Source organism: Rhea pennata, chromosome 1 (assembly GCF_028389875.1).
Source record: "Rhea pennata isolate bPtePen1 chromosome 1, bPtePen1.pri, whole genome shotgun sequence".
Taxonomy (NCBI): domain Eukaryota; kingdom Metazoa; phylum Chordata; class Aves; order Rheiformes; family Rheidae; genus Rhea; species Rhea pennata.
In genome coordinates, this window is record NC_084663.1 from 5,143,028 (window position 1) to 5,158,881 (window position 15,854).

Genomic DNA, 15,854 nt, shown 5'->3' on the forward strand with positions numbered 1-15,854 from the left:
ATATTTTTGGGGGGGGGGTGTAGGCTGCGCGCTCACCCCCTCACACGAGGGAAGACTCCAACCGCCCCTCTCCTCTCCCCACCCCCCTCCCAGGCCGCGCGGCGGATGGCCGAGCGCTCGATGGGCCGCGCCGCGCTCGATGCGCTCGGCGCTGGAGCGGCGCGGCCTGGCGGCGGGGAGGCGCGGCGCCAAGATGGCGGCGGCGGTGGCGGGCAGTGCGTGAGCGTCCGCTCGGCCCTGGCGGCGCCGGGCGGCGGCGGCGGCGGCCCCGGCGGCGCCCGGCATGTGCGAGACCTACTCGCGGTGGCTGCTGCGGGTGTCGGTGGCGCAGATTTGCCAGGCGCTGGGCTGGGACTCGGTGCAGGTCTCGGCCTGCGACCTGCTCACCGACGTGCTGCAGCGGTACCTGCAGGGGTTGGGCCGGGGCTGCCACCGCTACTGCGAGCTCTGTGAGTGCCGGGAGGGGCAGGGAGGGGAGAGGGGCAGCGGTGGGCCGTGGGGAGGGGAGAGGGGCAGCGGTGGGCCGTGGGGAGGGGAGAGGGGCAGCGCTGGGGGCCGTGGGGAGGGGGCGAGGGGGGCAGCGCTGGGGGCCGTGGAGAGGGGAGAAGGAGGCACTGCTGGGGGCTGTGGAGAGGGGAGAGGGGCAGCGCTGGGCCGTGGGGAGGGGAGAGGGGGTCAGCGCTGGGGGCCGTGGGGAGGGGGCGAGGGGGGCAGCGCTGGGGGGCCGTGGAGAGGGGGCGAGGGGGGCAGCGCTGGGGGGCCGTGGAGAGGGGGGAGGGGGGCAGCGCTGGGGCCGTGGTGGGGGGGAGGGGGTCAGCGCTGGGGGCCGTGGGGAGAAGGGGCGAGGAGGGCAGCGCTGGGGGCCGGGGAGAAGGGACGAGGAGGGCAGCGCTGGGGGCCGTGGAGAAGGGGCGAGGGGGGCAGCGCTGGGGGGCCGTGGAGAAGGGGCGAGGAGGGCAGCGCTGGGGGGCCGTGGAGAAGGGGCGAGGAGGGCAGCGCTGGGGGGCCGTGGAGAAGGGGCGAGGAGGGCAGCGCTGGGGGCCGTGGAGAAGGGGCGAGGAGGGCAGCGCTGGGGGCCGTGGAGAAGGGGCGAGGAGGGCAGCGCTGGGGGGCCGTGGAGAAGGGGCGAGGAGGGCAGCGCTGGGGGCCGTGGGGAGGGGGCGAGGGGAGCAGCGCTGGGGGGCCGTGGAGGGGGGGAGGGGGTCAGCGCTGGGGGCCGGGGAGAAGGGGCGAGGAGGGCAGCGCTGGGGGCCGTGGAGAAGGGGCGAGGGGGGCAGCGCTGGGGGCCGTGGAGAGGGGGCGAGGGGGTCAGCGCTGGGGGCCCTGGAGAAAGGGCGAGGGGGGCAGCGCTGGGGGCCGTGGAGAAGGGGCGAGGAGGGCAGCGCTGGGGGCCGTGGAGAGGGGGCGAGGGGGTCAGCGCTGGGGGCCCTGGAGAAGGGGCGAGGAGGGCAGCGCTGGGGGCCCTGGAGAAGGGGCGAGGGGGTCAGCGCTGGGGGCCCTGGAGAAGGGGCGAGGGGGGCAGCGCTGGGGGCCCTGGAGAAAGGGCGAGGAGGGCAGCGCTGGGGGCCGTGGAGAAGGGGCGAGGAGGGCAGCGCTGGGGGCCCTGGAGAAAGGGCGAGGAGGGCAGCGCTGGGGGCCCTGGAGAAGGGGCGAGGAGGGCAGCGCTGGGGGCCGTGGAGAAGGGGCGAGGGGGTCAGCGCTGGGGGCCGTGGAGAAGGGGCGAGGGGGTCAGCGCTGGGGGCCGTGGAGAGGGGGCGAGGGGGTCAGCGCTGGGGGCCCTGGAGAAGGGGCGAGGAGGGCAGCGCTGGGGGCCGTGGAGAAGGGACGAGGAGGGCAGCGCTGGGGGCCCTGGAGAAGGGGCGAGGGGGGCAGCGCTGGGGGCCGTGGAGAAGGGGCGAGGAGGGCAGCGCTGGGGGCCCTGGAGAAGGGGCGAGGAGGGCAGCGCTGGGGGCCCTGGAGAAGGGGCGAGGAGGGCAGCGCTGGGGGCCCTGGAGAAGGGGCGAGGAGGGCAGCGCTGGGGGCCCTGGAGAAGGGGCGAGGAGGGCAGCGCTGGGGGCCCTGGAGAAGGGGCGAGGAGGGCAGCGCTGGGGGCCCTGGAGAAGGGGCGAGGAGGGCAGCGCTGGGGGCCCTGGAGAAGGGGCGAGGAGGGCAGCGCTGGGGGCCCTGGAGAAGGGGCGAGGAGGGCAGCGCTGGGGGCCCTGGAGAAGGGGCGAGGAGGGCAGCGCTGGGGGCCCTGGAGAAGGGGTGAGGGGGTCAGCGCTGGGGGCCCTGGAGAAGGGGCGAGGAGGGCAGCGCTGGGGGCCCTGGAGAAGGGGCGAGGAGGGCAGCGCTGGGGGCCCTGGAGAAGGGGCGAGGAGGGCAGCGCTGGGGGCCCTGGAGAAGGGGTGAGGGGGGCAGCGCTGGGGGCCGTGGAGAAGGGGCGAGGAGGGCAGCGCTGGGGGGCACAGCGCAGCACTGCTGTCTCAGGCCATCTCGCTGCCAGCGTCCCCCCGGCGGCCACGGTGGTGGCATGGGGCTGGCTGGGGCGCGTTGGGCCTGCAGCACGCGGGGCTCGGGCTGCGCTTTGCCGTCTGCGAGGCTTTAACGTCTGCCTGGGTTGGGGATGAGCTGCTGGGACCGCAAGGAGCCTGGGGCCAGTGGCGTCGGGGGTGTGACGGGAGGAAGCTGTGTGTGCTGAGCAGGTGGGAGAGCCTTGGGGTGGTCTGGGTGCCTGTAAAGTCCCCAGTGAAGGTACTGGGGAGGGAGCTGATGCTATCGGTGTCTGCTGGTCGGGGGGTGTGAGAGGACCAGGTGGCCAGTGCCTTGCAGGGTCTGTGGTGCAGCTGGTTGAGGGCTGGGTGTGTATACGTGTGGGTAAAGACAGCCTGTGCTGTTGGGTCTAGAAGCGTCTAGAAAGGAAGTGCCAGTGTCCTGTTGCGTTGGGAGGCTGCATGTAGTTGTGTTCTGGAGGGACTGGGGGAGTGAGGGTGCCCTGGGGTGGGGATATAGGATATATGGTGTATATATATCCCACATGGAATATGAGCGTGTGCATATGGGGAACGGGGATGCTTGCACATGTGAGCATCTTAAACGTGACTCAAGAAGCAGGGAGTCCTGGACGCCCAGGAACAGGAGTGCTGTTGCAAGCTGTGTCGGTCTAGAAGATGTTTAGAGGAGCCCTGACACTACTGGGGTTGACACCTTGTGTGCTTTCAAGAGGAGTGTGTGTGGAGGGCTTGAGAAATTTGGGGAACCAACTGCTGTCTGCATAAGGAGGAAAACGTCAGGAGCAGGGAGTCTGGGGAGACCTGCGTACAGTGCTTGGACTGCCACACTCCTCCTGTCTGCTGCTGGAGTGTTGGGCTCCAAAGACCGCTCTCTGGTGTCTGGAGCTGTGTGGTGGGGAAGCGTTAGAGACTGCGTCTGCGTGGCCTGCAGCACGCTCCGAGTTGGGGTTGTTGGAGGGAATATGGAGAGACTGAAAGGGGCACGTCTCTTATTCTTGCTTTTTTCGACATACTCGGGCCAGTGGGACTGGGGCTGTCACTGCTCTGTGTGTGTGTATCTATTTGTAGAGAGAAAAGTCCAGGACAGCCCAGAAACAGAGGTCGCAGTTGCTTTGTTGTTGGATGTCAGTGTGAAAGATGTTTGGAGGAGTAAGAGTTGCAGTTAGGATGGCTAATGCAGTGCTTGCTTAAAGAGCCAGGTGAGGTGACTTTTGGGGCATCAAGCTGGGGCTATCACAGCCACCGTCAGTCCAGAGAACGTGCTGGGGGCTGCTGGAGCTTGTGGGAGAAGTAACAGGGATAGTAGTGCTGAGCAGCTGAGAAGTTTGCTGCCACTTCCATCTGAATCATGTGGACATGGGAACTGTGCTAACGAGGGTTCCTGTGGGTGAGGGGAATACTGGGGACATTTTGTCAATGTGATAGCTGCAGCTTGAGGATCAGAGGAGCTTTGAGGGTAGAAGCGCTGGCTTCCCTGGCAAGAGTGAATTTGGAGGGTGTATGGGGTGAAGAGCCATGGGGTCAGGAGAGTAGCAGCTTTGGCCTGGTAGTGCTGCTGCTTGTTGTCCTGCCTGTTCTCAGACAGAAGTTCTCGTTGCTGCAGTGAGCCCCAATAAATCACGGTGGTGATCTGAAGATACCTGGCCCTGCCTTGGCTTCTTGAGTCCAGGAATAATCAATGCGCTGCCACTGTAACTGGGCTCAGCAGGGACTCGGCGGTACTATTGCAAACTCTTTTTTAGTTGAGTTCTGGTGATTGAGAAAACCAACTGAGTTTTATTGCTAGCTGGGTGTGAAGCTGGGTGTGTGGTCACACTGGAAATGGGACTGTGGTTTTTCCTAGCAGTTTGAGTGCAGCTGCAGCGCCTGTGCTGCACCCTTATCTAAATACAAGGGGAATTCGAATTATCCATTAAGAAATTAAACAGGACAGCATAGAGAATTTAGGAGAAGTAGGTTGTGGTATGAAAAAGAAGCTGGGATACTAACCTAGGATTAGTCAGAGCTGTCCTTTGATGCAGTTGGTATAAATTTGGGGGAGATATTTTTGTTGCTGGATCAAGGAGAGTTGATGAACAGCATTGGTACCCAAGCTTGGCTGGCTCTGCCACAGCTAAGAGGAAAAGATGCATAGATGGTGGAAATACACTTTTTTTTTGCTCTCTGCGCTTAAAGAATTGGAAGTGCTTACTGCGAGCTGGTAGAAATGGTGCATCCGTCTCCTGCTTTGAGTGTGCTTAGTGATAGTGGGGAAAGGAAGGCTTCCTTCCCCCTTGGCAATGGAAGAGGAACTGTCATAGTCCCACCTTTACGGAGAAGGGGAATGTGCTGTTTTTGTGCCACTGGCACAGTGTTCCTTGTCTTAGCTCCCTTAAAATGATTCCTCCCTTTGTTTCTTTGAAAGGTTTGTGAGAAGACATCTTAATGCTCAACTGATGTCTCCGTGTTTTTCCAGAATCGTTTGCTCTTTTGCTCCTAAAATAAGTTACTGTACGAACTCGGCTCTGTACAAATGAGTTGAATTTTGCTATGGTTTAGCATAAGGAGAATTAATTAAATTCCAATTGTAGTATCTTCATTGTCAGCGTGTTATCTCGGAGTCAACCGAGTTGAGTTGGCGTTAGCAGGGCTGTCAGCTGGAGGGACATAATCTTTGTATTGGAAACCGAATGGATTTGCTCTGATGCAACTGAGACAGTGTGGCACTGCTCTGAAAAGCATGTCATTGCCATTCACATACATTTTCAGTTGCAAAAGAAAATTATGGCTTTCCCAGCTGTGTTAGATCTTTGTTCCAGCTGTTACATCCCATTAGGAGAGCTATATTAAAGATTTTCGTTACTTTTCTGCTGTTGTTTCTTTGCATTTGCTGTAGCTGTAGTTGATGGGAGCTTCTGTTGCTGCAAATGGTAGGCAAAGTGATTTGCAAAGCAATCGTAAGATGCATTCGATACTGTGAAATGTTTCAGAATACTGGATTAGGGATGGAGGAGAGAGTGATTTTTTTTTTCCCCCCAAGGGAAAAAAAGAAAGCTTCTTTTGTTGTTAAAATATATCTTACACGGTTGAAATTTGTGGAAAGCCTGTAAGAAGAGGAAAACCTATTCAAGGTGCTGGACACTTCAAACATATATTTTACTCCTAACATTGTTTTTCAAGTATTTTGAGGTATGCAGGTAAGGTACCGAACTACAGCGCAAACTGACATAATCTGATTTCCGAGAGAGGAGTTCTCTGTATCCGTTGTTGCTTGCTTTAAAGTGAGGTTCTAAGACAGAAGTATGTGCCACCACGTTTTCCACTCCCTTTTCACACTGTTTGCAAGAGGTGGCAGTCAGCTAATACTTTGGGTTAGCTACTGGGGAGTTACTTGGAAACGTTATTTTTTTACAGCAGGGGAAACTATCCAGTGGAGACAGAGAGGTACTTGCCTCATTTGCTATGAATTTAGCTAATGTAGCTTGGCGTGTAATGGTTGATTTTTAGACAGGCATATGGCTTGGCTGACCTCTTCACTTAGCATCTCCAGGAAGGTAATTCGGTTTCCAATGTGTTTGTGTGGGTGATATGATAGAGTGAAAGGACAAGGAGAGGAGTCGTTTTTTTTTCTGAAAAGCTTCTGATTTTTCTGTTGCATTCCTTAAAAAAAAATAAATAAAAAAAACCCTTCAAATCCCCAGCTATTTAATTTAGGACACTCTGGGTTTATTTCAGCAGTGATGTAAAGTAGTACAGCGTAGTGGAACAAATTTACTGCAGTTTTTGTAAACAGGACAATTTTATATGTTGCTAAAATAAGAAGTATAGTAAACTAGATAACATTTGTTGCCTTCTGAGATTTGTTTACAATGAAGAAATGAGATTTGTAGTTGCTCCTTAGTTTCCATTGGTATCAGTACTTCCATGTTTTAAAGATATCTTTGTTTATATAGACGCATAAGGATTTCTAGCTAAAACATCTGTATATCAATATATTAATATTTTATATTAATGTATTTATATTAAAAAGAATGTGCTCTGATGAGCACAATGTTGTAACTGGAAGAGAAAATGGTAGATCTTGCAAAACATTTTGCAATGGATAGAGCGGGTTCAAAAACTTCCAATGTCATTACACAATCTCCTGTAAAGAAAAACTTAGAGTCACAGAATCAGTAAGGTTGGCAGGGGCCTCCGGAGATCACCTAGTCCAACCTCCCTGCTCAGCAGGGGCACCTAAAGCATGCTAGACAGCATTGCATCCAGGTGGGCCTTGAACATCTCCAGAGAAGGAGATTTGCTACTTCACTGTAACAACTCTCTATTTTAAAAAATGCAAACAGCAGACTAATATTTTTATTGGCAATTGCCACAGTGGAGAGAGGCAATCTGACATCAACCAACTTTTTCTTTCTTTCCAAGTGTTAAATTGAGCTCGTATGTTTTTTATCATTTTTGCACTTTTCTTTAATTACTGCACTCTCACCAGTATTTTTTAGTAACCTCCATCACCGCCATTGTGGTGCTCGATTTAAATGAGATGACTCCCTGTACTGATGTTGAAGATTGACAGCTGCGTTATAATGAAGGCTGTAACAAATATCTATCCAGGGCCCATAACATTTGTTAGCGCGAGCACACCTCTTTATGTCCCGATAACCTTTAATTTTGCTATTCTAGAGCAGACAAAAGCATCTTCAGTGAAACCGCCTGGTAACTACGCCAACAGAGCCCTCTTTGTCGCTTCAAGCGTACTTAAGTGATGCCTATATGCTTATTTAATAAGCTACTGTATATACTGCTGTCTCTTGTCGTGGGTGCTGGATGGAGCCGACGTGTTGTCTGCTCGAGAGAACCGTGCTGGTGTAACTGTTTCAGCGTGGATACTCTGCAATTTAATGCTTGGCAGGGTCGCGTGACTTTCTGGAGTACAAAGAATTTGCAATAGAGCCTGTAATAAAAAAGACTGAGGAATCATACCTACTAATTTACTACTGAAAAAAAAAATATTCCCTCCCTTATGCCAGGCATAGGGGTGAACGCTAGGCTGTTTTATAATAGACTGCACATGTTTTGTGTCTACTGACTCATTAATTTTTCTCTATATTTATTACAGAGCTGCAGTTGCTCCCTGTAAAAAGCCCTGCGTAAAACTAAAAGCTTTCTGTGCTGTACTTAGTTGCTTGTTAATTTTTCACGGACCCGTATGGACTTTGGGACTGGGAGGAAGAGTGATGGGGGAAGGGGGAGTTTGGCAAAAGTAATTTGGCTGTTCCTGAGACTGAATACAGGGAAATTAAGGTAATTTTTCCCAATAACCTTCCCCTCCTGCAACAGGTTTTCGGGAGAATTTGAGCGTTCATCAGCCGGTTTGCTATGGATCTGGAGGAATTTTTGCGGATATGTGGAGTATATGTAGAGTAAATAGGCTACACTAACTTCCTTTTCACTGCGAGCCAAAAGTGAGCTTTTATCTTTTTAAAGGGAGCTAATACGCTGCCCTCGTTCTGTTTGAACTGTTTTCCCATGAGGGCAGCTCAGTTTATCTGCCCGTGACGCTGCCCCGTGGGCTGAGGCTTGGATAACTTTCCACCTGAATATTTGACTCGCCGGGGGTTTCTGTTTCCGCGCCGTTTCGGTGCCGTACGTTTTTTGGATCTGTCTCTGGGCGTAGATGCCTCCTTACCCGTTGTGCATTCGCGTGCATAGGGAAGCCGAGAGCAACGTGATTTCAGAGCTGTTCCTGCAGATTTCTCTTGAGCTGTTGTAAGACTGAACGGTCGTAATTTAGCTCTGCTGGTTGTCACAGCTCTATCGGTTTCGGAGCACTGTTCCCATTCGGGGAGATAGGACAGCGTAAAAGCGAATGAGAGAGTTATTTTCCGAGTTGCCTGTTCTTGGGACGGGGAGGAGAGTTGCAGTGCAGCAATTTGCTGGATGAACTGCTCCCACCTCCCTCCCTCCCTCTCTTCCCAGTCCAGGAGAACAGATACTATTTGAAAGATCGCGGTTTGGGAAGCAGCGCGAAGCCGGGAACCACAGACTCCAAAGCCGTTTGAGATCCGACACTTGTCGTGCTGTGTAACGGAGGATAAGTGATTTCACTGGAGGGTTTCGGCATCTGAGCTTTTAAACTGAGGACAGCACGAATATCTGGAGAATATTGAGACTTAATTGGCAAGTTCAGTAGGCACAAATTGAGCTTTTCTTTTTGCTTTGTTTACTTGCAGAGAAAAGGCTAAGACTGAATAAAAGACCAGGAGAGCGTGCGTGGTGTGTGTGTTGGCGTTTGGTGTCCAATTTACTGCATTCCCTTTTGTGTGTCTGATTTCTGCTGTTTAGCGACTCCTTATTGAACCTGGCAGGGCAGAGAAATACTAGGCTGTTCTAATGAAGGTATATAGGCACAAGAGTGAGGTTTTTCAAATTTGATATATCGCCTGAAGTTGCGTTCAGTGTGTTTTTGTGCCGTGTTCGTTACAAGTTGATAAATGTTTTGATTTAAATATGAATACAGACCTGGAAAACTTCTTCCCCCCCGCCTTTTTTAATGCACTTTTCTCACTGAGGACAGTCTTACTTGAAAAGGAGAGGTTAACCCATCATACTTTCGCCCTTGTAACAGTTGCAGGTTTTAAGAATTTCAGGAGCTTTCTCAGCTGCTTCTCTCTTTGGAAGCAAGTACCAAAGATGTGGAGATATGAAATTTCTCTAGCTCAGTGTATGGGCTTCTTTTTTTTCATAACGGAAAGTAAAATTTGTCTGTCATCCTCGTCTTTTGAACCTGCTTTCTAACGTGTGTACTTTTTTTTTTTTTTTAATACAGATAGTTGCTTCAATATTTCCATACTTTAAATATACACATACTAGTTGCTTCTCTACACTCGTTGTTAATAAGCACTTGTCGGAGGAAGTCCTTTTAACATTTAACCCTTGCTAATTGTATCAGTACATTTGGGGTGGGGGGAAGAGTGTATAAAAGATCACATGCAAATCTAAGGAAAAGACCCTTTTCCTGTTGCGAGTGCTGAACTTTCCCTTCGAGTTCATTGCAGAGCTGGCGTCGGGAGGCGCCGATTGCTGCGGTGCTGGAAACGCCCTCGCGGAGCCCGGGAAAGGGGGCCGACGCCGCGTGTGGCACGTGCTTTCCTCCGGAAAACAGCCCAGCCCATCGTTTCGGAAGCGTCCAGCAACCAAACATGCCCATCTTCTGGGCTCGTTGAATTTTTTTTTTTCTTTCCCCCCCTACCGTTTTCATTTTACCCGGCTATCCGTTTTTTATCCATTAGGTCTTGATGCCTTAGCAAAGAGTTCAGTAAGTTCAAAGGTATCATCAAAGTCTGACTAAAAATTACAAAGACACTAAGATTTCTTTTTTCTGTCAATTATCTAAATTTAATTTTTAAGAATAGACTGCTCTTCTGTCAAATGCCCAATTGCTCTAGGCATCTTGAAACTGCATTAGAGTGGTAATAGCTTTCTTTAATTCTATTTATGCGCGTCTTCAGATTTCTCTGTTCGTAGAGTCTGCGGGCCGGAGAGAAAGTAGTGCTCCGCTTGTAGACATCATACAAACGCAAAACGAGAGATGATCCTTGTTGTAAGGAGTTCACGGTTTAAATAGACGCAGACAAAAGGGGAGATAACTGAGATGTGAAGAGAATTAAAACACAAGTGGCTTGCCCAGAGTCGCACAGGAGGCCTGTGTTACAGCGCAAAGAACCAAAACCATAATCTGAGTATTACTCTTATCTTAACCACAGGACTAAGAAGAGAAATTCTAGAACAAAATTCTTACTTTCTCAACGTAACTCCAGGCGTAAGTTGGCTGGGAGTTTGAATTCGTCCAGTGATGTGAGAGCTAGACTGCTGGACTGCTTTGGCCTCAAGATAAATCAAGAGAGATTAAGCTAAATAAAAAACAAAACAACGCTCCCTCCCACCGCACACGGTTCTTTGGAGCTGTGGCTTCGGATTCTAAATGCACAATAGTGATTGTATTTCTTTACTAAACAAGTGCTGGCTTTCTGTAATTATTTTTTAAAGTAAATCATAGCTTATCATCATTGAGGCATATCATATATTTATAAGCCAACTCTACAGAATTCTAATAATTCTGTACAATTTTATAGATTTTTTAAAATTATGTTTGGGATTTATGACTTTTTTTTTTTTTTTTGAGAGAGGTTAGGGTGAGACTCAAAGTTAGGTCTTAGGTACCTAAGTCAGATGCCCAGTTCTCCCTCTGTAGGTCTTTAGAGGAATCTCTCCGTTAACTGTTGTGAAGAAACTGAGGCACTTGTCGGACTGCTGAACTATATAACTTAAATCTTTGACACAAGTTACATGTGTAGGGCAAACTGTGTCCACGCTTGCACTCTTTTCTTTGGAGGCTTTCTTTTTTAGGCCAGTATCCTGACTGCTTGACCGGTAAGGTTTCATTATGCTTTTCATAAAGAAAAATATTTTTTTTTCTCTGAAGTCTAACTTAAATTGCAATTGAAAATCAGCCCATCAAATTTAGAATAAAATAGTGTCTCTCCAGCAGATCACTACTGGGTATTGGCATGTTTTGCCTTGGAGGTGTATCTAACTGGTAGGTAAAGTGACTCATAGTTTTTGAAGTCTGTAGGTTTCATCTGATGGAAAGATACTGTGTAAAGTATTTTTGTTATCAAAAGATGCATGAGGCTTGAGGCAGATGGGTTCTTTTTTGCTAGCTGTAAGCTATAGTTGATTCAACAAATTGTATCATTTTCTAGATTGAAAAATAATTCTTAGTCTGTTACATTTTGGCAAAGGGACACTTTCTGCATATTGAATTCTTGCATTGCTCATTCTAGTATTTGTTATAAAATAGGAAGCTGTTTTGGGTGATGTTGCTTGGTGTTGATGATTGCCAGGTTGCTGCTCCTTGGTTTTGCTTGCTTTGCTTCTTGATTTGCAGTCCTTTACAATGGTGTAGATTGAAACAAAATGCTTTTAAATTAGAGTATGTTCTTAACCTGAAACGTTTTACAGCACTGGCTAGAGGGTAATCAGGTGAACAGTAAAACTGGGAGAATTGCGGGGCAGTAACCTCCATTGTAGAGTAAGCGGTGAGCCGTAGTGGATGGCTGATCACGTAGTGATCACGTAGTGATTTCTACTCATAGATCTTCAGGTCAATTTTTTAAACTAGATCTTTGTGAAAACGATTTTTTTTTTTTTTTTTTTTTTTTTTTTTTTTGGTTACAGATGGCCGCACAGATCCCATTTTGGATGACGTCAGTGATGCCTTCAAGCTTATGGGGGTTAACCTGCACGAGCTGGAAGATTATATACACAATATTGAACCTGTCACCTTCGCACATCAAATCCCTTCGTTTCCCGTCAGTAAGAACAATGTTCTACAGTTTCCCCAGCCTGGAAGTAAAGATGCAGAAGAAAGGAAAGAGTACATCCCTGATTATATGCCACCCATTGTCTCCTCTCAAGAAGGTGCGAAATTAATTATTTACTTTAATTTTTGGTCCCTGTGTGTTTGCGTATTTGTTCATATCTTTGAGCTGGCGAGGTTGTTCTCCCGTAGTCGTCACCCAGAGAGGACCCCTGGGTATTACATAAGCAGTGAAGATGCTAAAACACAGTTTCAAAACAGGTAGCAGCACTTTGGCAAGTTTCTTTTGCATTGTTATTTGCCTCAAAGATTACATGATGTTAAATATACTTGCTTTTGTAACGCGTTTAACTTTGAAATATTGAGTGAGAATAGAAATTAATGATTTAGGGTACATCAGCCAAGCCTGTGTTAGCATCCCTGTCTTATACATACAGCAAGAGCTTGTGCAACTTGGTGAAGGGAGGGAAGAAGAAAAAAAGGCAGGTTGATGAGACTGGCTCAGTATTCCCAGCTCTTGTGGGCTGATTCTTCCTCCTTCGAACAAATTTAACAAAGTAATAAACCTCTTCCGATTAAAATAAAGTCAAATTGAAGCAAGTGAGAGTAGTTCAGAGGCACAGCGCTTGCTTCTGATTCTCCCTGCCAACTCTGATTAGTGTTTTATTGTCGCTGTTCCAAGTGCTCTCCTTTCCTTTGTTATATAAAAGTCCAACAGAAGCAGAGGTTGAGAACGGTTCATTTTAACAGTGAAACACACTATTCAAATGCTATGAAATCCTTCCTTCAGCTGTAATTAACTTGAGAATTTTAACAGTGTAAGGAATAGAAAAAGCAGAATAATTTCTTCTAATTTCCTTAAGTTACAAGAATCTTCACTGGTAACTAATAGGAAAAAGATTTAAGAACTATGACCAACCTAATTCTCCCTTTGAATAGTGACCATTTCCTCACAAAGGATATTTTTGTAATAAAAATATGCAACCCTGCGGACTGGGTACAAAAACAGCAGAGAGAACAATATTCTTTCCCAAAATAGTATAACAAATAGAAACAACTCTCACAAGATATTTATTTCATTTAAAATTTGTTTGGGAACAGAGTGAATATCATACTCTATAATACATAGTGTTCTTTTGGAGTAACTTAGCCCTCAAAGACTGAGCACTGGACTACATGTAAAAATTCTGTACAATGCAAAGATGAACATAAATTCCATCTCCTCGTTGGTAAGATGAAATCTGTTGATTTGCTGCTACGAGTGTGTGGGACAGTTACTCAATGCTTTCGTAATGTGTGAGTGTATCTTCCACCTTTCAAACATCACGTTCAGGTGTATAGATCCAGGTACGATGTGTTTCGGTTAGACTAACCGAAATAATAGTCGGGAACAATTCTCTGAAATCTAAATAAATGTCAGATAAAACGGGTTTTAAGTGTGTAGTGTTGTTGAGGAGCAGGATGCTATTTCCAGTAATAATGTGAGGACTTGCTCATGCTGCTGAGTGTTTCTGAAACTCGGTAGACCTGACTTTTATTTTCTTTAATTGAATGTAATGTGTAGCTGTTTTTTAGATGAATAGCATTTTAATGTCCCAGCAAGTAAAAATGCTGTTCAAAGCATTTTTTTTATCAACCCAATATTTTCTTGGGTTGATAAAGGAGAGATTTTAGTATCTTCTTATGAAATTTGCTAAAAGGATTGGTTTTAAAACCTAAATACAAACTTTCTTAAGCAGAAGGGTACAGCACAAAACGTAAATATCACGCATCTGGACAGTATTAATAAAAATATAGAGAAAGAAGACTTTGGAAAAGCAAATACAGATTTTAGCTACTCTCTTCTGGTTAGTTTCTTGATACACTTCAGCCTGATTTTTTTTTTCAGGAGGTAAACAGCATTCTGTTAGAAAAAAATCAGCGTCTTTGAAGTATAACAAGTTTCTGAGCTGTGTGTGTGTGTTTTTTTAATTGGAAAATCATACTTTAAAAATATGCAAGAAAGATCAAATCTGAAAAGGCTCAGAGCAGCTGTAGCTGAATATAGGAACATAGGGAGGGAGAGACAAGAGTATTACAGGCTCAGTCTGGCAATACATGACATACAAACCAAGACTAAAAATTGAAATGGGGACAGTTGTGCTTTTTTTTTTTCTATGTAACTTTTTATACTCTCTCTCTTGCCAGTTAGATCCAGGAGTTAGATTTTAGCAGTCCTTATAAATAATGTATGAAGCCTTTTAACACCCGAAGCAAGAAGATATTATTTCCAAAGTTGGATGAGAACCAGGAAAACTTCCAAAGCCTAGGGCTAGTATATCAGAGGACCTATAGATACAACATGAAAAAAAAACAAATAGAAGGGTTCATATATATACATATATATATGTGTGTGTGTATATGTGTATATATAAATACACACACACACACATACACACACACATATATATATACACACATACATCAAACACAAATTTTAAATACAGCTGCTGAATGTGGATTTGTTATAGTTCATGTAAAATACTTGTACTAGATAATGTTTTAATTTTGAATTGTTTTCTGAAAATTACATTTGTAAATTTGTGCCTGGTACTTTTTGGAAGGGTTGAGATGGCTCGAGGAGCTCTATTGTATATGCTTTTTTTGTGTTTTACTGCTAGTAGAATTTGGAGGAAAACACTTACTTCTGCAGATTAATGGGCTGCATCTCAAAAACACTCAAGAATTACAGAAATTGTTTGAATAGGTTGAATAGATCTTTATATATTAAAAAAAAACTGAACAAACCTGTTGCTGTTAGAGTTATACAGCTCAGAATATTTGAGTTGTTTACTGAATAATTATCTTTATTACCTAATGAAGGAAGGCTTCATGCATGTTACAGTGTGTACTGTAAATCTTTCAATCACTTAAAAGAACTTCCAGGAAAACTTGCTATGACCCATTTTGTGTTAAAACCTAGAGCTCGGCTTGTGTCATATTTGTTTACTAATATAATTCAGATATTACTAGCGCTGATATATTCCAGCAATAACGTAGCCTTGATGGTTTAAGGATATAAGCAAAACAAGCTTTATTGGGAGAGGTAATGTCTTTCAATGTTATCTGTTGATCTAATTATAAGTACTATCTCTGGTGACAAACGGACTTCATAGGTAATTTTGGCTAGGTGCTTTCATAATAAAAGCATTTTTTCTTGTTCTTTTTTTTTTTACAAAAGTGTTCAGTATGGACCACGACCAGTAGGTGTTGCTAACCTCCTTCTCAAAAGTGCTCTTGTTCTGTGTGTGCAGCTAATTTCTTATTTCCATCTAGTCTAGAACTGGTGGTGGTGGTGTATTCGGAGTATACAGTCTACCCAGCAGCTTGTGCGATGCCTTAGTTTTCATTACCAGAGACCTTATAGGAACAAAAAGGTCCTGTCCGGCATCAAGAGTTTTTTTTTTTTTTTCCCGCCCTGATTTTCTTCATATATAATCAATAGTAAGAAATCATGCTGAAGCATCTCCCTAAGTGATTTCCCCTAAGTAATTTTCTCCCTAAGTTTGAGGGGCTGCTGGCAGGGGAGAGGCAAATAGATGTTTGTGATTTGTTATTTGCAGCAGTTGGCAGTTAGTTTGGTGCTACAAGTTTTATGCCAAGACAGCTGAAAACGTTTTCTTGCATTGAATACGGAGTGTCTCGTTTTGGTAACTTGGGGTAACTAGATGATCTACTGTGTGCTTCACATGCTTGCACTGAAAGAACCTGCATATAAAAATGTTTTATAAGACAATCTGATTCACTATTGCCATGGCCAATGTTGGAGTTTTAGTGGTATAATTTTAACAAAGGACACTGAAGGGATAATTTTCTGCCAATGTATCATGATGTTTGCTCTCTGCCTATTTTTAATTAGTCTCCTTTTTGTTTTTACCGAGTTATTTTAGCGCTGTTGTCACTAAAATGTCATGGTAAACTTGTAAGACAGATTAAAAAAGGAGAGAAAAATAAATTAGTTGCCAGAC

General features: G+C 46.9%; 1 protein-coding gene across 1 annotated transcript in view; it reads left to right on the forward strand.

The window, feature by feature from the left end:
- The first annotated feature begins 222 nt into the window (after positions 1-222).
- TAF3 (TATA-box binding protein associated factor 3) overlaps positions 223-15,854 on the forward strand; it is a 110,038-nt gene continuing 94,406 nt past the window's right edge. The window contains exons 1-2 of the mRNA XM_062580538.1: positions 223-449; positions 11,706-11,948. Of these exons, the coding sequence (XP_062436522.1) occupies positions 284-449; positions 11,706-11,948 (409 nt within the window). The 5' untranslated portion in view covers positions 223-283. The remainder of the gene's footprint in view (positions 450-11,705; positions 11,949-15,854) is intronic.